The 22363-nt window shown below is 42.1% G+C and overlaps 1 protein-coding gene across 1 annotated transcript in view; it reads right to left on the minus strand.

The window, feature by feature from the left end:
* LOC111149080 (nocturnin) overlaps positions 1-11194 on the minus strand; it is a 30110-nt gene extending 18916 nt beyond the window's left edge. The window contains exon 1 of the mRNA XM_022505987.1: positions 10793-11194. Coding sequence (XP_022361695.1) covers positions 10793-10982 — 190 coding nt within the window. The 5' untranslated portion in view covers positions 10983-11194. The remainder of the gene's footprint in view (positions 1-10792) is intronic.
* Positions 11195-22363: the final 11169 nt, after the last annotated feature.

Raw genomic sequence — 22363 nt, forward strand, 5'->3', positions numbered from 1 at the left:
AAACAATTCAGCCTGTGAATTTCTCTCAAAATTAGTTTGAGCTTAGTCTCCTGAAACTGTGGCTTGGCAAAAATTGCTGATTAAACACCAAAAACTAAACAAAGACCAGGATAATCTGCATACACACCTGGGAAGCTGCTGGAGCTGACCAACCTCGGCCCAAGGAAACCTCAAAAAGCGGAGTACACAAAAACTGTAAGCTACCTACATCACAGGAAGGCATTATGGAAACAGCAATCCTTTGCTACCATCTACTGGCCTTGCGTTGAACTACCTCAGAAAGTTCACATCATTCCTTCAGCAGCAAGCAAATTTTCATTAGCCTTCTTAGAGTTCCTGAATAAATGCAGCCACCTTCAAGACAAATTAGTGGTGATAGGCAAAGATAAGCAACATAACCAGCTTGGATTGTTGGGCATGAGGTATATTTATTTAATATTTATTGAAAAAATCAGTAAATAAAGATTTCCAACTTCCCTGCCTGTACAGCTTTATAACTCAAAAGCCCTAGTGCCTCCCTCTTCCTTCCACATGGCCTGCTTCTCTGAAGTTGTCCTTGACATTTGTACTACAAACCCTGTCCTTTACTTATTAGACTGTAAATTCCAAAAGGGCAGGGACTGTGTCTACTTCGTTTACCACTTCCTCAAACACCTTGCCCAGGGCATTTAAAACTGTTGACAGAAGATGCTGAAACTACTATAACACTGTATATATGTGTATATATGTATATGCCAACTAAACTGGAATAACAAATAAACACACACACAAAGCCAAGAGAGAGCGAAGTGCCAAGGAACCCTGTCAAAGTCCTTGGCTCTTCCCAGGTAAGGACACTGAGGTTCAGAAGTTTAAGTGACTTGTCCCGAGTCACTGTGAAACTTAACCAGAGTTTGGTGAGACTGTAGTTGGGGCCCTCTCTCTGTGTTAGTACACAGGTCCACTGTTAACTGCACATAAGCACCTTCAAATTTTGTGTATGAATGTGGATGTGAAGGACATTAATTCCTGGATCCTAGGAACTGGATTCTAAGTGCCAATTTAGGAAGATACTATTTTCTGGTGAGGATTAAATATTTTAGTCAGTGTCCAGTCTTCAAATCTGTTATTCAGCATCACGGATTAAATGTGACAGGCATGCACAGAGCACTTAGTACATGAAAGTACTATGGCCAAAGCCTCAACTATTCTCAGTACTATCAGTTCAGCAGAAGCAAAAACAGTCTTAAACACAGGGACTCCAGTTAGGCTGGCTTGCATCAAACCCCAGCTCCTCCTTCTACTAATGAGATCCTGAACAAGCTACTCACATTTTTTGGGCCGCAGTTTCTTCATCTGAGGTTCACTCTAATTTACTTCACTGGGTTACTGGGAGGATTGAATTAAACTAGATATACCTAGTAACCCTAAGTGGTCAGTTAAATGTTCACTATCCTGTTATATTTAGCAAAGTTCACTTCCTGGGTTTAAAGAGACGGCTGGCTCTTAACATCTGAGAGCCCACAGGCCATACTCCTTCTACGTATTTTCATTACTCTTTCCAACAATCCACCAAAGTAGGTATTGCATTCACTATATGATAGAAACAGATACTGAGGCTGAGACATCAGGACACAGTTTTTCAAGACTGCACAACTCCTGAGGCGTCTGGCCTTAGAGAAAGTTACCCGCACCTTGGACTGTTGCTCATCAGCATCTCCGACAGGACTGACAGGACAACTGCAATGGTGCCTTGCCAGGGCACACACAGGAATAAACAGAGGTCGAATTCCACCTTCTCCGTCTGTCGACGTCACTGCCACCACAGCACACGCACTGGCATGGCACAGAGTGTACAGAGCAGTGTTAACAACCTGCGTGGCATTATTAGAGATACCAAGTGAAGGTCATGACTCTCAACCTGTCTAAAAATACAAACACCTAGACACAGTGTGACAATCCAAATGACCTTTCTTCACTAGGCAGCAGTCACAGACTAAACAAGAATGCGAAAATGTTTTCCGGCTAAGCCATACCTTCAGTCATGCCAGATTCATCTAGAAAATATCACTAAGAAGGGGCACCTGGGTGGCTCAGTGGGTTGAGCCTCTGCCTTAGGCTCAAGTCATAATCTTGGGGTCCTGGGATCGAGCCCTACAGAGGGCTCTCTGCTCAGCAGGGAGCCTGCTTCCCCCTCTCTCTGCTTGCCTCTCTGCCTACTTGTGATCTGTCAAATAAATAAAATCTTAAAAAAAAAAAAAAAAGAAAGAAATTATCAATAAGGAAAAAGAAATCCCTCCACAATCAAAGCTTAGGTTAAATGTTTTAATTGGTGCTCAACTGTTGGCTGACCAACCATTTCTACAAACTGGGTTTTTCTAGCATAATGGCTCTGAAGTGAAATATGAAAAGGTAGAAACTGACAGAATCTGGTGGGATAACTGCTCTCCACTAAGACATTAAGTTTGTGTTACTACATGATGCCTAAGAAAGTGGTCTGTTTTTAGTTGTGAATGGAAAAATGAAAGCTAAAAGGAAAAATCTACTGATAATACAGACCTTTTCCTTTGTGATCAGGAGTCCACCAACTATAACCCATGAGCTGCATCTAGTCGGCACCCCTGTTTTGTGAGGCTGGTGATCTTGCACATTTTTTAATGTTTGAAAAAAAATCATAATAATAGTATTTCATGACATGGGAAAACTGTATGAAATTCAAATTTCAGGGTCTGGAAGCTTATGTCCTGTCTAGGGCTGCTTCCACACTACAACAGCAGAGCTGAGTAGCTGTGACGCAGACATTATGGCCCACAAAGTTTAAAATATTGCCTACTTTTCAGCGAAAGTTTGCAGACCTCTGTTCTAGAATATACTGAAATATTTTATAGCCACTCTGTATGTATTTCACAAAACCAATAAAAGATTTTCAGTCACTTGAAATAAGGGAAAACGATTTTCACATACAAATTTCCATGGCCTGCCTTGAATAATTAAGGGACATGAAGAAAAAGAATGATCTTCCACAATCTGAAGTGAAAATGTTAACAGCTTTAAAATCTCTATTCCCACCACTCATTTTTAAAATGGGGATTGAAACAAATAATTAAAAAAAAAGAAAATGGGAGTTGAAATGTTATACTCAATAGGTCACCAGGTATGAAGCAGAACATACATTCACTCTCTCCTTCCCAAGAACTTTCAGGAATAAAGTAGTTGTATTCAAATTTTTATAAAGAATGAAACAATAGTATGGGAAGACAAGAAAGGATGCCATCAACGGGCCAAAAATTTGGAAGAATACCAAAAGGTAGAAACAGACAGATATGCATTAGCAGAGAAAACCAGAGTGAAGGAAAATACAGTACAAGTTACCACAGGTCCATTAAACACGGTTCTTCCAAGGGAGCTCTGAAGAAACTCAAAGCTGAGTCAAAAAAGACAAAGGGCAGGAGAAGCTGAGGGGCAATTGTTAGGGTAATTCTTTTAACTATGACTTCTGAAAACAGCGAGCTAGTTGCACTGCTTCCCTCTTAGACAGAAGCCAGTAAGGGTGGCTTCTGCCTGTGGGACAAACCAGAGAATGCTTCAAAGAAAAGCGGGATATATGCCTCCGAAGGGCTACCAAGGGTGACAGATCTAAAGGAAAAGCAGACCGGGGGAGCCTGGCTGGCTCAGTCAGAAGAGCATGAGACTCTTTAACTTGGGCAGTGAGTTTGAGCCTTATGCTGGGTGTAGAGATTACTAATAAATAAGTAACAATTAAGAAAGCAAGCAAGCTAGCAGACAAGATCAAGGTCTAACTCTGACCTCAAGAATATTTAAAGAGGAGTTAACTCTAGCCTGCTCCCTCCTAGGGGAGCCTACCTGTCCACCCACCACATAACCCTCCCACTTACAGAACACATAAACTGCTCTCCCCTTTAGGAGAGGCCTGTGGGAGAAACAGGAATACATATCTACATTATCTTTAAAGGTACAGGAGAGGACTCCTGGGTGGCTCAGTCATCCGCCCAGTGGCTAAGGGTCTGCCTTCGTCTCAGGTCTTGATTCCTGGGTCCTGGGATTGAGCCCTGCCAGCCATCAAACCCCGCATCATAGGCTTTCCTGCTCAGTAGGGAGTCTGCTTCTCCCTTTGTCTGTGCACTCTCTCTCTCTCCTGACAAATAAATAAATAAGGCAAGCAAGCAAGCTACAAGAGAGTATTATGGACGTGAAACAAGAATAGGATTCTATCAAAAAAGGGAAAATGTCTAGAAATTTTAAATGACTACAAAATAGAGGGACACCTGGGTGCTCAGTTGGTTAAGCGGCGGCCTTTGACTCAGGTCACCATCCCAGGGTCCTGGCATTGAGCCCGGCATCATCAGGCTCCTTGCTCAACAGGGAACCTGCTTCTCCCTCAGCCTGCTGTTCCCCCTCCTTGTGCAGGCTCTCTGACATATAAATAAAATCTTTAAAAAAATTTTAAAAAATAAATGACTGCAAAATAGAAATATTCAGAAAAACTCACAAAATGGAGAAAAGATAAAGACATTAAAAAATGAGAGAAAAGGGCACGTGGGTGGCTCAGTTGTTAGGCATCTGCCTTTGGCTCAGGTTGTGATACCGAGGTCCTGGGATCGAGGCCCGCATCATCTCTCTGCTCAGCAGGATGCCTGCTTCTCCCTCTCCCACTCCCCCTGCTTGTGTTCCCTCTCTCACTGTGTCTCTCTCTGTCGAATAAATAAAATCTTTAAAAAAAAAAATAAATAAAAATTAAAAAGTTAAAAATAAAAAACAAGAGAAGAGACATACAGGATAGATCTACATGGCCACCAATCTAACAGGAGTTTAAGAACATGAGAGTAAGAGATAACAGAGTTGATTAAATGATCCAAAAAATAAGACACTTTTCCCTGTGCTAAAGAAAGGAGATTCTAGGGGCACCTGGGTAGCTCAGTCATTATGTGTCTGCCTTCGGTTCAGGTCATGATTCCAGAGTCCTGGGGTGGAGCCCCACATCTCCTTGCTCAGTGAACCTGCTCCTCCCCCTGCTGTGCTTGCTCTCTGTAAATAAATAAAATCTTAAAAAGAAAGAAATAAAGGTATGCCTTTAGATTAAATGGGCTTGCCCAATGCTGAGACGTTTTTCCTGATGGAATTTTGGAACACAAAGGATAAGAAAAATCCTGTAAGCTTCTAGAAATAATCAATACTCATAAAGACATTTAAAGTTTTGAGGAAAAAAGATTTTTATTAATGGGCATGTTACTCCTTTCTAAACAAATTAAAAAATCATCATGACTTTTTTCCAAATAAAATTCGGAATCATGAACCATGTGAAAGAGAAACTAATTCCAGAATAGGTCTCAGCAAACCTATTTGACCTAGAAGATTTGAAAGACAAACTTCTTTCCACAGTCCCTCAATAATGGCTGACATTCATGACAGCAAAACATAAAAAGGAAATATAAAACTATTGTATTCAAGGTATCTTTAGAATCTGCAAACTAATTTACTTTGTACCCTGGCACAAGTTTATCTGGAGCAATGGACCTGACTCAAGGACTTTCAGAAGCTCAAAGAGCTGGGGGAAAGGAAGTCAGTGGGAGCAGGCACAACAAGATTAAGGGACTCCCTGGACATTCTACTGCATCAATTCTTTACTGTAATTTTGTCTGCATTGTTAACTTTTATTTTCGTGGACTTCCCATACTACTCCAATTCTGAAAATGGAATAAAACTGGCTTTAAAATTTTCCTTTTGGGGTGTCTGGGTGGCTCAATTGGTTAAGCATGACTCTTGATTTTGGCTCAGGTCATGATATCAGGGTTCTGAGATTGAGCCCTGGGCTCTGAGCTGGGTGGGAGCCTGCTTGAGATTCTCTCCCTCTGCCCTCCCTTCCCAAGCTCTCCCCACACGGCCAAGAATGTACACATGTACATATATAAACATATATATATACAAAACATACACATACATATCTGTATTATACATACATATATACATAAAAATATATGTAAAATTTTCCTTTCTGTACAATCCCCCATAATTCAATAGCAGAATCTAACTTTTGGAGACATGGGAATCAATGTGTTGGTAAGAAACTTCTAGCAGGCTTCTGTGCATTTAGTAAAACACATCTCTTCACTGGATGGGTGTCCGCCTGTGTGTGTGGTCAGTAAGTGGCTGTCAGTCTGGGCTGTACAACAGAATCACCAGATGCTCAAGCCCCATGTTAAAATTCAGAAGATCTAAGTGTGCACAGGCATTTGTTGATACTGGAAGGAGAAAAGAGTATTTTTTGGGGGGGGCATTCAAATATGACTAATAATTTTCTTTATCCTTCTTTCCCCCTGAGCACTCCTGCCCACATCCCTGACAAAGAATTCATGGTAACAGTATGTTAAGTGTTGCTTTGACACCATGTGGAGACTAGAGGACAACTAAAATTATCCACTTGAGGTCTTACTCCTTCCTGTGGGAAGGCTGGTTTTGCTTTTTTTTTTTTTTTTTTTAAGATTTATTTATTTTAGAGAAAGAGAGTTTTAGAAAAGAGTGTGCACAAGTGAGCATATGGGAGGGAGGGACAGAGGGAGAGGCAGAGAATCTCAAGCAGACTCCATGCTGAGTGAGGAGTCCAATGCGGGGCTCCATCATACCTCCCTGAGATCATGACCTGAGCTGAAGCCAAGAGTCAGACATGTAACAGACTGAGCCACCTAGGTGCCCTGGTTTTTGCCAATTCCAACAATAAATCCAAAATATTTTAGCTGCTTTTTATGAAAATACAAGTGAGTTTAGTATGAAGCCAAACATCCGTGCACATCATCTTAAATTTCTCAGTACTTATTCAAGTCTATAAATCCTGATTAGAATTTAAGTAAATACAGATGCTTCCTCACTTCTTCCTCCTCCCTCTAAGAAATCAGAAATTGCCTCACTTCTCCTTAACAGACATCATTGAAACCTATATGGTTTTATACTTACCCACCTACCCACTCCCAAAGTTGTACAACTACACTGATCCACTTCCAGTACAACGTCAGACTCAAGTTTCCCTCACTGAACTTTCATAAATACACCAACTCTTCCCCTTTCATAAAGCCTGCTTTTGTTCTGGTAAACGTTCTTGCTCAGAGGCTTCCAAAATGCCTGGGGGCCCAAGCTCACAGACTTCCAGAATCCTCTCCCAGGTTTCTCGAACTTTCCAGAAATACATACCTTTGGAAAGAGGAGTGAAGCTTCTAAAATATTCCCCAAGATTTCCAGAAAGAATCACCTGGGGAACTTGTTAAATATACAACTTAACCAGGCTTCTCCAGGAAGCAACTGACTGAAGTACGTAGGTCAAATACAAGAAATCTATATTTTAACAAGCATCCCAGATTTTTGAAGTACCTCTTTTTCTGATGGTGTTCATCACTGCTTGCATACCTGCCACCTTCTCACGTCCTCTTCTCTCCCCATCATCCACCATGCTCCCTTCCACAGATGTACCCTCCTTTTCCCTATTCAAAGCAGTTTTTTCCCAGTAAATCTACCAGCCATACTGATTTCTGTCTCCTCAATTCCTGCTGCATGTAGTCATGTGATACAATATGGACCTTTTAAGTGTACTGTGTTCAATAAAATTTCTGGATTGAATGAATCTTTTCTAGGTAAAGTCCAGTGTTGAGATAGCAAGCAAGATTAAATGACTTGCAAATGTTCGTATGTAAGTGTGCTGAATGTGATTCTGAAGACATGATTATTAACTCAAATGCCTCCAACAGCTCAGTTCTCCCACAAGGAAAGCAATTTATTCTGTAGAAACTTGATAATTACAAGCTTTCCCATTTCTTCTCTCTCATAAACAGCTTACTCACAGAGCTAAGGGACATACTAAATAGAGCTGCCTCCTGAAATGAGCTGGTATTTGCTTTAAAAATTGTACCAAGAAAAAAGCAACATGTTCCAGTGGTTGTGAACAGTTAATTCAGCCAACTCTTAATTATCTGAGGAGTAGGGATCTGGAAGACTGCATTTAAAAACCCACAGATGACTCCTGACTGCATTTCATCTAGTACAGTAACTGTGGCAATTGCTGCTTCTTTATGCGGGTGCTGTCCTTGTGTGAGAAAGACAGCAAAACACTGAGATTATCTCCAAGTTCCCCTTTAAATTCTAGTAACATCTAGGATGTTACTAGACTGTACTCACCTTTCCAGTGACCTCTGACTGCCAAGGGGCACAAGTTAGGAAGGAAATGATTATCAAATGGAGTCAAGGATTGGGACTCATTACCTACCCTCCAACCCCTCAACAACAGACCCTCTTGGAGGGAAGAGCAGCTTTCAGCTACCTGAAGACTTCTCTTGCCAGATGCCTAAACTTTGGGAAATACAAAATAATCTGGAATCTGGGGCCCACCAATAACAAGTCTATTAATAGGTCTACAGTAGGATCCATTAATCTGCATTTTTAAAAGCACCTAATGCTGGTTCTGAGGCTCTTTGGAAAACATTTTACAGTCTCTTCTCTCACCCTGCTGCATCCATGCTTCATGCCTTTCCCTATTTGCTCCTGCCTTTTCCCAAAAATTTTAATTTCTTTCAATCCCAACCATGTTTCAAGACTGAGCTCAAATATCAATCATGTTTTGAAGGCTAAAATGATCATTTTTGCTGAAAGGGACTTCCCAATCTCCAGCACCCCTGTGTCATATGCAAACTTTAAGAGAAGAAAAGGTGTTTCATTTCATTAAATAGTTATTTTTTTGTGTGTAAACTCTTCTCTTGTTAGGGAGTAAACTCTGTAAAGGCAGACTAAGGCTCACATGCTTTTACCTCTTATAATAAAGCACCTACAGTATGTGTGAGGCATTCTGCAAAGACTTCTTAAATGAATGAGATCAAGCAATAAGTGAATGTGTTCCCATGTTTCTTCTAACAAGTAGCTAAAGTTAAAACTGTAGGAAAAAGGAAAATTGCCTAGATTTTGTAGTAACTGTCTAAGTTACTAAAGTTATGGTACTTTAGTACCATAAAAGGTCTTTCAAGTTCTTTATTTGTAAAACTAGGGTTTTCAGAGACTTTTAAAAAGTTCATTAAACACCTTTCTGTGTTAAAAGCCTAACATTCCAAATGCTCTCTCTAACCTGACCTTTTTTCATCAGCACAGTTAGCCTTATCTGTGTTACACGAGCTATCTGTATTCCCACTACCACTACTGACTAACTTGGACTGAGGGACTCTGAGATACAAGCTGGTACAGGAAGAGACCAACTGGTTTTCTTTTATTCCTTCTTCCACCTCCAACCTAACAACGACCTGTTGAAAATTTCCAGCAAGAAAGAACACTAACAGTTACTAGGTGGCACCCATTCTAACAGCTATTTCACAACGTGCCAAATTCCTGTAAAGCTGGGGGGTGGGAAGGGGGGGAAGAAAAGAAACCCTGAGAATAGGAACAGTGTAATTTCATGTGATGAATGTATTCATCGCGCTATAAAAACCAAAAAGCCAAAAACCTGAATAGGACTGTCAAGTCCACCCTTTCTAAAGAATATGGAGTTTGGAGTCTACAGTAACCTGGTAAACCATCCTAATTTTAAAAGTATGTCTCAGGGGCGCCTGGGTGGCTCAGTGGGTTGAAGCCTCTGCCTTCAGCTCGGGTCATGATCCCAGGGTCCTGGGATCGAGCCCCACATCAGGCTCTCTGGGCAGCGGGGAGCCTGCTTCGCCTTCTCTCTCTCTCTGCCTGCCTTTCTGTCTACTTGTGATCTCTGTCAAATAAATAAATAAAATCTTTAAAAAAAATAAAAATAAAATAAAATTAAAAAAAAGTATGTCTCAGCCAAACCAGTCACCAACAATAATCTGAGAATAGTTTAAAGTCTTAGTTCCAACTCAATCACTTTTAGATTTTAGATGATCACTTTCATTAATAAAAGAAAACCACATTAAACATATTCTTTCTACTACTCACTTTGCCCTAATTAAATTAATCCAAAACTTTCTGAGCAAAATGTAGTTATTTATAATGCAGGATGGTTTGACGAATGTCTTGAACAGCAATAACCTAATTTGAGCACAGCCAAAATGCACTGTATAGTGTGATGAATTGCCACTTTTGAAAGAGAACCTTCATTTCTCATTTTTAAAAGTATCATTAATTTATACGTAATTTGTGGACACAGTAAGGTGTCCTCCAGCAGAAACGGAAGAAGAGAAGAAAAGAAGAAGAGAAGCACAAAAGGGAAAAGTCCAGGGTAGGTGATGTATAAAATTGGCTCTTGACTAGCGGAAGGCATCGCCTTTACAAGATCTTAAGCCAGGTATACAGGACACAGACTAAGTAGTAAGAGTGGAAGGCTCAAAAAAAATCCAAATAAATGTAAAACAAGTAAATGTGTGTTACTATACGATTAACAGGACTTAATAAAAAATTCGTAACATCTAAATCATACAAGTTACATGATTAAAAAAATCACTTGAGGTGACTTTTTCACGCAAAATCTAGCGCAATAAGAAGTAAAACAGACAAAACAGACACAAGTTAATTTGCGGCCTCGGAAGGGGCAGATTTAGCACGAAGTCAGGAACGCGAAATGCCAAAGGCACCGCATCCAAGGATCACACGGGACCCCGAACAGTGTTCCAGTTCTTACAGGACGTGCAAGCCCCAGGATAGGTAGGGCGAGGAGAAAGCGGAAAAGGGAGGAGGGGAGGACCCGCTTCTCGGCCTGACCCACACCCCAGCAGCCCGGGACTTCCCATTCATTCCGCGCCATCTCCAGGCGGCTGCCGCGCTCCGAGCCGCAGCGTTCTCCTGCGCAGTGTCGTGCACTCACCTGTTCGCGAACACGACCTCGCGGCGCCCGAGGCCGCTGAGGCCGCCACCAGGAGCCGGGGGGACGCGGGCCGGGGGGCGGCCGCCGGCGGAGGCGACTGGCGGCGCAGTCCGGGGGTGGGGAGACGGCGCAGGCCGGACGCGTCTCTCTGCAGCAGGGCGGAGCAGAGCCGCCGCGGGCTCTGATACATGCCGGGCGCCGCCGCCGCCGCCGCCACCACCGAGGCCCCTCACGCGCGGGAGGAGCGGAGCCTGGCCGAGGTTGAGGCCAGCGAACCAAAGAGACTCTCGGGAGCCGTCCGAGCGGACGCTCTCCGTGTCCTCGTCGCCCCGCGCAGGCCTAGGGGCAGTCTTGGGCAGGCGAGCCCGAGATGGACGAGCAACAGCAGCTGGGGCAGCAGCGGCGCCGTCTGCTGCTGGCTAGCGAGAGCTGGAGGGTAACCGGCGAGCGCCGCGCGCTGACAAAGCGGGCGCGACCAAGCGAGACCAGGAGGGGGGATCCGTGGGACCGGACCCTGGCGCGACCAGGCTGGGGTTCCCGGACTCAGGGTGATACCATTTCGACAGGAAGAAGATCTTAAATTCTTTGTAGGGTGGAGGCTGTAGGAATTCTAAAGTAATAAGTATCTGTTAGAGTGTTTTATAGAAATGCAGCCTCCCCTTCCGCTGGCTGGAATGGAAGCGCCCACAGGCTGAGTGTCCCGAGACCGTTCAGGGCTGTGGCCCTAGGGACACGTGTGTGTCCAGGTGGAAGACCGTATCAGTGTGTGAGTGTGTATGTAAGTGTGAATACAGAAAAAGGCATCCACCCCATCCCTTCGGAAACACAGGTTGCGTTAAGTGAAATTAAATAGATTAAGCATATAAAGCACCCACTGTGTGCAAGGGCCATGATGACTATGACAACGTCCCCTTCCTCAGTGGTGTTATACTCCAGCAAAGGGGGCAGAAGGTAGCAAGAGAAATCAGACGATAAAGCTCTACGAGGTAGATTAAAATTAGTGCCACAAGAGCCACAAGCTTGGCATTAGAAGTCATAACAGGCTTGAGGAAAAAAGAAAAAGATAAAATTGGAAATTAAAAAAAAATGTTTAGAGAAAAAAAAAAAGTCTTGAGGATTCTCAAAAGTATATTAGAATTGGCATTTGAGTTGGGCCATGACTAGGAGGTCTAGAATTTAACAAACCTGGAATTTGGGAGGGGAGTGGTGGTTATTTATACAAGAAGAAAGGAAATAAGAAAGCCCTGGGTGTGTGTGTTCGGGGGAAAAAACAATTCTTAGTTATGTAGGATGGAAGCTAAGGAGTAAGAAGACAGCTGCTTAGATAGGTTATGGTGCGGCTGGCAGAGATTGAAGTTTTGTGAGCCACACAAAGATATGATCAGGGTCGTGTTTTAATTGGAGATCATGTGTCTCTGGCACATGAAAAGGCAGGAGACAGTAGACCAGCTGAGAAGAAAGATATTCTAGATCTGTATCTAGTACTGGAAAAGTATGGATGGAAGAAACATCTCCCATCGGGTAGGAAACGACTAACCAGGAATGGAAGTAGAGTGAGGGGGAGGGTGGCCCAAGACTGGATTCCTCTTTGGATGACTTATAAGTTAGAAATGTTTTCTTGTTGGTTTTCCCATGATTTTGCTGATTCTCTTATCTTGTGGCATTGGAAGCTTTTCATTAGCAAGAATATTAAAAATTTTTTTCAGACCCTGATTATATATCCAATACTCAGAGAGTATGGATGAGTCAGCTGGCACCAGTTGATCGCAACTCTAGGAGATAATCTCCTTATCAAGTCATTAAGCCCTCTTTTTATTTTATTTTATTTATTTATTTGACAGAGATCACAAGTAGGCAGAGAGACAGGCAGAGAGAGAGGGGGAAGCAGGCTACCCAACTGAGCAGAGAGCCCGAAGCAGGGCCAGATCCCAGGACCCTGAGATCATGATCTGAGCCAAAGGCAGAGGCTCAACCTATTGAGCCACCCAGGCACCCGTCATTAAGCCCTCTTGGTCTCAGTTTCCTTATCTATAAAACATAGAACCATACTTTAGTCATTACATAAAATAAAGGGTGATAATAAAATTAGCTCATAAAAAGTGTTTTGCAAGTACAACAAAATGTCAAATTAGAATTTAGGTGATGGGTATGTGAGTGTTCACTGTTATTTCCCCCTATGTTTGGAAATACTCATAATAAATGTGTTAGGGGAAAAATGCTTTGAAAAGTTAAAAATACTGTTCAAATATAAACTGTCATCATTAAAAGGATTTCAAAGGACAATTCTATCCTGAGAATGGGTCAGTACTATTATTTTTATGACACATTAAACACTGTACACTTTAAGCAATCAGAAAAACATAAAACTTGCTTCAAAAATTCATTCAGTAAACATTTGTTGAGTACATATTATGTGCAGGCTCTACATTATGGCACAAAATAATGAACTGAACAGTCTGTTCACAGTTTAGTGGGTGAGACATTGTGTAAAACCAAATATAATTATCCAATAATAAATATAGAATTATGATATGAACAAGATACCGTGGAAACACAGAAAATGCCTAATTGCCTGGAAAAGACAGAAGAGGCATTTGGAACACAGTGACTTCTAAGCAGGAAGGGATGAGGGATGATATCCACTGAAAACAGCAAGGCAAAGAAAGGAGGGATGCTCCAGGAACAGAAAGTACCACACTTTGATAAGGCTTGAGTGCAGAGTGCCCATAAGGGAGTGGCAGGAGATGAGGTGGAAGGCTGTGAGCAAGAACCAAAGTGTGAAGGGTTTTCAGAAGAGTTTGGACTTTATCCTGAGGGTTCTGAAGAACCGCTGAAAAAATAAGCAGATAGTTTGCACTATTTAGGTTGTGTTTTGAAAGATCATCCTGTCAACAGTGTGGAAGGTGGACTGGAGACCTGGGAAGAATCAGAACAGTGCAGGTGAAAAAGAGCATATGCTGGTTTGGAATCTCGGGAGGAGGGGGAGTGCAAGCATGCTTATTTATTAATCTTTTTTTTTTTTTTTGAACTACACAGGTGATTCTGATGGACATCTCTCTTCCACTTCCAGCAAATAAATTAGGGCCAGTGATGGTGGAAAAGAGAAGGGTTTAAGAAGTATGAAAAAGAAACCACAGGGTTGAGTGACAGATTAAAGGTCGAGGGAGAAGACAGAGTCTAGGTGTGACTTAGGTAGTGGATAACAGTGCCAGATAAGGAAAACAGGTGGAAATGCTCCTCTTAAGCACTGAGTTAAGGTCAGAACATTTAATTGTGGTGTGCTCATGAACACCTAGGTGGAGTGACTTTGTAGACAAACAAAAACTAGGGACTTGGAGTCCATAACAGGGTCAGGGCCAAACACTTTCAAGAAGAGCTCCAGAGTTGAAGCCATGGATAGTGAGGTCACTCACGAAAAGACTTTTGAGTGAGATAAGAAAAGCACTAAGGATGAAATCCCTGTGAAGCAGGAAGCCTGGGTGGCTCAGTCAGTGAAGCAAGCTGCCTTTGGCTTAGGTCATGATCCCAACCCGGGTCCTGGGATCAAGTCTCACAACAGGCTTCTTGCTCAGCGGGGAGCCGGCTTCTTCCTCAGCCTGTAGCTACCCCTGCTTGTGCGCGCTCTCTGACAAATAAATACAATCTTAAAAGAAAGAGAGAAAGAAATCCCTGTGAGACAAGTACCTTTAAAGATTGGTAGAAGGAAGAAGGAGTTGAAACTTGGTCAGAAGAGAACAAGGAGAGATTGGTGTCATAGAAGTAAGGGGACAGAAAGTTTCTAGATGGGTGTAGCAATGATGAATGCTCCCAAGAGATCAAGGTGGGGACTCAATCCATTGACTTTTACAGTTAGGTAGGCGTGGTCATGGTGGAAGAAATCAGATGGCTGGTTAATGGGACTGGAAGGCAGGAGACCTATAAAAAACAGTGGGATAAAGCACCACGTGAGTTTTCTTTTTCTCTTAAGATTGGAGCAGCCTCAAAATATAAGTTGAGGAGAAGATGCCCAGTAAACACAGGAGACACTGTAGTTGAAAAACTATTGAGACTCTCTGCTTAGCCCTGTTTGCCCAGCAGTTCTGTTATTATCTCTGTCTATTAACATCAGCTGTCTGAAGCGAAGCTGCATCAGAAGAGCACACTTGCAGGCTGGAGGGCAGGGGAAATCTTTCTCCCTCTGTTTTTTTTTTTTTTTTTTTTTTTTTTTTTTTTTTTAAGTAATCTGTATGCCCAATGTGGGCCTCAAACTCACAACCCCAAGATCAAGTGTCACGTGCTCCATCAACTGAACCGGCCAAGCGTCCTCTCTTCTGCTTCTTATAAGGCCACCAGTCTTTTTGGATTAGGGTGCAACCTTTATGACCTCATTTTGTTACAGGATTTTTTCTCCGTCAGTGCGCGCAGTTCTTGGTCACGCCGCTTCAAAGAATGAAGAGGTAGACCAGACAGTGGTGGGCAGCCAAGCAAGGTTTATTGAATGATAGCAAAGTGATAGAGCAAAGTGATAGTACAAGGTTCCCAAGGAGAGTGGGGTTTGCCACCAGATTTTCCAAGTCTAGGGGTTTTTATGGGCTTGTTGGCTGACTGTTTTAATCTGATTAACCTTCCCTGCACCTGTCATTTAATCAGATTTTTGTCACCTATCATAGGGAAAAAGGGTGGAGGGCTCCTTTCAGGCTGGTGTAAAATCCTTTTACAGATGGATTCCTCTTAGGATGGGGGCCCCTTGTCCCTGCCTGCCCACCTTCCAACTATCCTTCATCAGTTTAACCTTAATACTTTCCTAAAGGCTTTATCTCCAAATAGAGTGATGTTGGTGGTTATGGCTTCAGCTATGAATTTTGGGGGACACAATTCAGCCCATAGCACTGTCAGAGACTGGAAATATATCCGTTGATGAGTAGTCAAACAAAATGAAACAAAGTAGTAAGAACTCTCAGATTCTATTACTGTAAGTTATTCTTTAGTTTTTTTTTTTAATTTTAAAGGTTTTATTTATTTATTTGACAGAGATCACAAGTAGGCAGAGAGGCAGGCAGAGACAGAGGAGGAAGCAGGATCACTACTGAGCAGAGAGCCTGATGCGGGGGTGGGGCCCGATCCCAGCACTCTGGGATCATGACCGGAGGCGAAGGCAGAGGCTTTAACCCGCTGAGCCACCCAGGCGCCCTATTCCTTAGTTTTTAATAACTGAATTAGTAAACTAAATTTATTTTTAAGTAGGCTCCATACCCAACATGGAGCCCAACGCAGGGCTTGAACTCACAACCCGGAGATAAGACCTGAGCCCAGATCAAGATTCAGACACTTAAACGACCGAGTCCACCCACATGCCGCAATAAACTGAATTTAATAACTGATAATGTTTTGAGCATATTTGAAAATGCAGAAAAATCCCAGTTGCTTTGACTAGATTTTTTTATAGCTAATATATTCACTCAAAAATCTATGTTAGACTCCTTTGGAATCTTTTCATTTGTTACATGTTTTTTCTCAGAAGGTCACATTTTTATAAGTTGTCTTTTCAGAGACTGGAATCATCAGGCATCCTGAGTCAGGAGAATGTGTTTTCTTATATCTGCTGTGACTGCAAAGGTGTGATTGCTCTGACTCCCACCACCGCTGTGGTGCTGGGGTCTTGCTTCCCACAGTGCAGCTGATGGGTACTGAGCTTGCCAGGGGCACCAAGGCAGTCGGGTTCCTGCAAAATGTAGGACTACTTTGAGAAGTAATTGAATTGGCTCGGTAACCCCACACTGGCCTTAGGAGATTCTCTGAGAACTGCATTGCCATCTAACGTTCCTTTTTCCTTTTCCTCCCTTCCCAAGTTACCTGTATGCTGCCTCAGACCTTCTGCAGGATGCAGTTCTCTCAGCCTCCTCCAGGCCCTTCCGGTTTCCTTCACAGACCTTGCCCTGACAGAACTTTTGCATGTATTAAATACCTGTTCCCAAATATCACCAACAAGATAAAACTGAGTTTATTATTCACTGTCTCCAACAGAAGAATTACCATCTCAACAGAGCTTTGTTGTGTCTCAAAGGGGGAAGGGCGAGCCCTGTTTTTAGGGAGATTTTGAAGTTTGGTTTAAAGTAGGACTGTCAACGAGGCTATTAGGTACAAATTGTGATATGACTGTGATTTAGGATTGGTGGAAATGGCAAGGGAAGGATTAGGAGACCAGGAGTGAGAAGAGTGTTGGTAGGAAAAATGTTGATGCTTTCTATTGCAGAGTTGATGATCTTTCGAACAAGTTCTGGAATGAACAGTAAAGCCATTTGCCTGGGCAAGAGTATCCTGAGAGAGTAAAGTTATGCTAATGAAGACTTGGAACAGTAAATTAGGTTACTGTAGACTCTGGGGGTGGCCGGTTTAGTTTTCACAGTTAATTATTCTTGGCCTCTACTTCTTGGAGGACAGACTTACACAGCTATAAATAAAAAAGCAAATTTCAAAAACCTTTCCCTGTTTTCTTTGACTCCGTAATGGACACTCAAACTCTTGCAGTAGTCCATGACCAGAAATTAGATTTTAATCTCTTACCCTGCTTGGCCTCACCATCAGATTTCCTCTTTATTCCTGTGTTCTAACATCCAGAGGTATTTCATGGTCTTATTCGTGGAAGTAAGGTCCACTGATGCCGTATGAAATTATTAGTATTCCCTGCTTCCTATTTATGGATCCAATATTCTTTCTTATGAATAGCAATAGCTTGAAATAAGAAGCCCGCATCTTATTCTTTAAAAAATAAGAACATAAAGCAAAGGATTTTACTATTGTTTTCGCTCACCAACTTTTATTATGATTCACATGTTTCTTAGAAACAGGAATGTAGCAAACAGGGTAAAATGGAAAAATGTTTTCAAAACTGCAGGTTTGTACATGTTGCTCTGTTTACATCTGGAATGGGTTCTCACCCATGTCAGGCACAACAGCTGCACTTGCCGATGCCTCCTTGGCAGAGGCAGCCCGAAGCACACTTGGCACAGCCCGCGGGGCAGCAGGAGCAGCAGCTCTGTTTGCAGGGGGCACATTTGTCCCTTTGCCTGTGCAGGAGCTCAGATGGAGCAGGAGCAGTTGGAGTCCATTTTGACCCAAGGAGAGGAATGAGGTCAAAAGCAGGCAATACAGAGACTCTGGTGTGGCTGGAGATGTGGTCGATTTCTCCTTATTTTTATTTATTTATTATTTTTAAAAAGATTTTATGTAGCGAGAGAGAGTGTTAGTGAGAAATGGAGCAGCGGGAGGGGCAGAGGGAGAAGTAGACTCCACTGAGCAGGGAACCTGCCCTGGGGCTAGATCCCAGGACTTAGATATCAGGACCTGAGCCGAAGGCAGACACTTAACCAACTGAGCCACACGAGTCCCCCTCTCCTTATTTATTTTTCTTTTAAAAAAAATTTTTTTTATTTTTAAAGATTTTTAAAAATTTATTTACTTGACAGAGAGAGCACAAGTAGGCAGAATTTATTTACTTGACAGAGAGCACAAGAATGGCAGGTAGAGGCAGCCTGATACAGGGCTTGATCCCAGGACCCTGGGATCATGACCTGAGCCAAAGGCAGATGCTTAACAGAATGAGCCACCCAGGTGCCCCTACATATAGTTTTTTTTTAAGGAAGGGGCAGAGTTACTAAGATGAAAGGCCATGAATGCAGCTCTCATTTAGGATCTGGATGCAAAACGGGGATTGAAACTAGGCTAACTGGAATTGATTGGGTTAGCATGCAAAAGAGAGATGGTAAGTGGTCCCCAAATTGTGCTGCCTCCTTTAGAAGAGAGAAATGTAAAGGAAGGATTCAGGTGTCCTGGTGAGGACAGAGTTAAGTCCAGACAGAAGGCCTGCTGCTGGCAAAAAGTTCATGGTTTCTCTGATGAGGAAGTGCATAAATTCCTCCCTTATGGCCTCCTGACCCGAATTAAAAGAAACTCTTAGGCTTGCTCAACCCGTTTTGAAATCTCCTTTTACCTCTCCACGTCACCAGAGCTTCTGATTCTGATGGATAACCGGAAGGAAGGCAAGCAGGAACAAGGGGCCCCTACCCTAAGAGGAAACCACCCTTAAAAGGATTTTACACCAGCCTGGAAGGAGCCCTCCACCCTTTCCTACGTCATAGGTGGATGACAAAGACCTGATTGGATGACAGGCATGCAGAGTTTAATCAGATTAAAACAACACACTAACAAGCCCATAATAACCCACTAGACTTAGAAACTGTCAGTGGCTGCACTCTTGAGTTCCCTTCCTCTTCAGGAGCTTTGTATTATCACTCTATAAACCTTGCTTTGCTGCCTACCATTCTGTCTGGTCTACCCCTTCAATCCTTGAAGTGGCGTGACAAGAACCACAGGCACTGAAGAAAAAGGAATCCTGCAAAAATTCCTTATATTTTTCTGCTCTATCATCCATTGAACAGAATTTCCATCCTTCAGCTTACCTCATTGTACAAGATAGGGCTGTTGAGGGGCGCCTGGGTGGCTCGGTTAGTTAAGCGTCTGCCTTTGGCTCAGGGCTTGATCCCAGGACTCTAGGATGGAGCCCCGCATCGGGCTCCCTGTTCAGCAGGGAGCCTGCTTCTCCCTCTGCCTGCCGCTCCTCCTGCTTGTGTGTGCGTGCTCTCTCTCTGACAAATAAACAAAATCTTAAAAAAAAAAAAAATAGGGCTGTTGGAACTATCACGTACACATTGTAGGCAGCAAGTAGCAGAAGAAAAACAAAGGACCACACCAGCTATTTGTTCTTATTTTAAAGAGCTTTCCTTAAAGGACTTCCAAAAATGTCCATGTATATCCCACCAGTCATTTCTACACCTGTCCGTAGGGAGATGTGGTCTTCTTGCTGAGCGCATTGTCTTCAAAAAAGCAAGAGAAACTGAAATTAGATTGGGAACTAGTAGGTTCTGCTACATATGGGCACTAAGGAATGCAAATTTTGTATTTGAAGTAAGCATGTGATAAACGATTAAAGCTTCAATTGTATTATGATAAATAATACCAGAGAATGATGGATATAGGAACATTTTCACTTTCCAGTGCTGTTACAACCAGCAATTGAAACTTGCCTCTTAAGTGTTGGAACTGATAATAACAATTATTAAAAAATAAACTTTTCCTTATTTCATTTGTTCTTGAAACAAATATTTAAATGTCTTCCATCTGTCAGGCACAGTTCTAGATGTTTGAGATATATCGATAAACCAAGATTCCTGCCCTTGTAGAGCTTATATTCTAATGGGGATATATAGACAATGAACAATAAATAAGTAAATAATTCTCTTTTTTAAAGCTTTTTATTTATTTATTTGAGAGAGAGAGCGCACATGTGCACTCATCGGGAGAGGTGGAAAGGGGAGCAGAAGGAGAGGGACAAGCCAAATCCATGCTGAGTGTGAGCCCGATGCAGGGCCTGATCAAATCAAGAGTCAGATCCTTAACTGACTGAGCCACACAGATGCCCCAATAAATATTTCAATGATGAAAACCTAACTTAGAAATTTCAGGTTTTAAATTATACGTTGTAGCACACTAAATCTATCTTAATTATCCCTCTCAAATGAAAAAACTACAATAATTTAGTAATCAGTTTGATGTCCTTTATTCAAGGGAAAACAATCTATGTATGTCTAGGGAAGTACGGTGCTTCACAAGTGATAGAATGCTCTTCCTGAGGGATTTGGGACAAGAGCGAGCCTCGCAGAGCCATAGAAGGACAGCATGGTTAGCTATGTCAGGGATTTCCTTATAAGGCTAGGAGGTCCTGTTTTCTAGGATAAGGTAAGCTAGCTATAGCTGAGTTGGATGATTATGATTGGTGTATGTTGGGTTTCCTTGACAGGTGTTCCTGTGCAAGCTGACTTAAGTTTAGATTTGTAACTTGGCCTGGGACAACCTCCAGTTTGTGGGTCCTGGTACATGAATTACATTAATAACATCATGTCTCAATATAAATGTGAATTGGTACAACTTCTTGAAAAATGCTATGAAATGGTCATGTCCTTTGATTCATTAATTTTAATTCTTAGGAACCGGAATCTATTCCAGGAAATAATCTAAATACCAAAAGCTTTCTGTGTAAAGATATTAATCTTTTTTTTACCATTACTTCACATAGGGAAAACTGGAAGCATTCTATCTGTCCAGTGATAAGGCAATGGTTAAACAAACCTCCACTGGCATTAAATGATGTTTATAAGAACTACTTAGTGACATGGAGAAATGCTTATAGTGTTAAGTGAAAAAAAAAACAAAAAACAAAAAACAAACTACAGGGCAAAATTATTGGAAGAAAACACATGGAAAAATTAATAGTGATTATCTTTGAAGGTTGGGCTCCCCCTCCCCCTACTTGGATATGTTTTTCTAATTTTCTTGATTGGTCATTTATAAACAGGGTAGAAATAAGAAATGAATACAACTACTGGAGACTTGATTAACTGTTCTAGTGTGACTCCTAGGTAATTGACCTCCACAATGTTAAACTCACATTGTTATGCATCTGTTGTCTTTCTCTATATACAAAGATCTGTTAGAGGTTTTTCGTAATTGACCCTGCTAATCCTCTAAGTGAATTGAAATCATATCAGGTTTTGTCTGTTTGGGTCTTTTTTTTTTTTTTTAAGATTTTATTTATTTATGAGAGAGAGAGAAAGTGAGAGAGAGTAGCAGCAGGGGCGAGAGGGAGAAGCAGACTCCCCACTGAGTAGGGAGCCGCAGGCATGCAGGGCTATATCCCAGGATCCAGAGATCATGACCTGAGCTGAAGGCAGATGCTCAACGCTTAAGGGACTGAATCACCCAGGCGCCCCTGACTGGCTCTGAGGAGAAAAAGAAAGCCAGCACTTCCACTGACAGTCCAAGCTCTTTTAGTGTCACAGGAACAACTTTCAGAGATCATCTGCGCAATCTTTTTTATTCACAAATGAGAAAACGGAGATCCATAGGGTTAGGCTGATAAAAGCTCAACAGGGATTGGGAGTTAGGTTTACAGACTTTCTAAAGAATCAAGCCACTGCCTGGGTGGCTCAGTCAGTTGAGTGGCCAGCTCTTGATTTCCACCCAGGTCGTGGTCTCAGGGTCCTGGAATTGAGCCCTCCATTGGGCTCCACGCTCAGTGGGGAGTCTCTTTGATGATTCTCTCTCTCTCTCTGCCCCATCCCCAAATCACATGCTTTCTGTCTCTAAAATAAATAAATAAATCTTAAAAAAGAAAAAAATAAAAACAAAAACCCAACTCTAGAATCTAACCAGAGCCTCATGATTCAATTCCTCAGTACTGATATAATTTTAAAAAGAAAAGAAAGGAGAAGATAATCTGAAAATACTGATGGTAAGGGGAAACGGAATGACTAGTTGTCAACTCAATATTTGGACCTCTGCTTGAAAATGTAAACAGAGGCGATTTAGGGTTTTCTTTTTAACATCTTTATTAAGATAAATACCATACAGCTCACCTATTTAAAGTATACAATACAGTGGTTTTTAATACACTCGCAAAACTGTGCAACCATCATGGCAGTCAGTTTTAAAGCATTTTGATAACCCTAAAAAGAAATCCCATAGATACAGCAGTTA

Source organism: Enhydra lutris, unplaced genomic scaffold (genome assembly GCF_002288905.1).
Source record: "Enhydra lutris kenyoni isolate GAN:26980312 unplaced genomic scaffold, ASM228890v2 scaffoldscaffold21, whole genome shotgun sequence".
Lineage (NCBI taxonomy): Eukaryota > Metazoa > Chordata > Mammalia > Carnivora > Mustelidae > Enhydra > Enhydra lutris.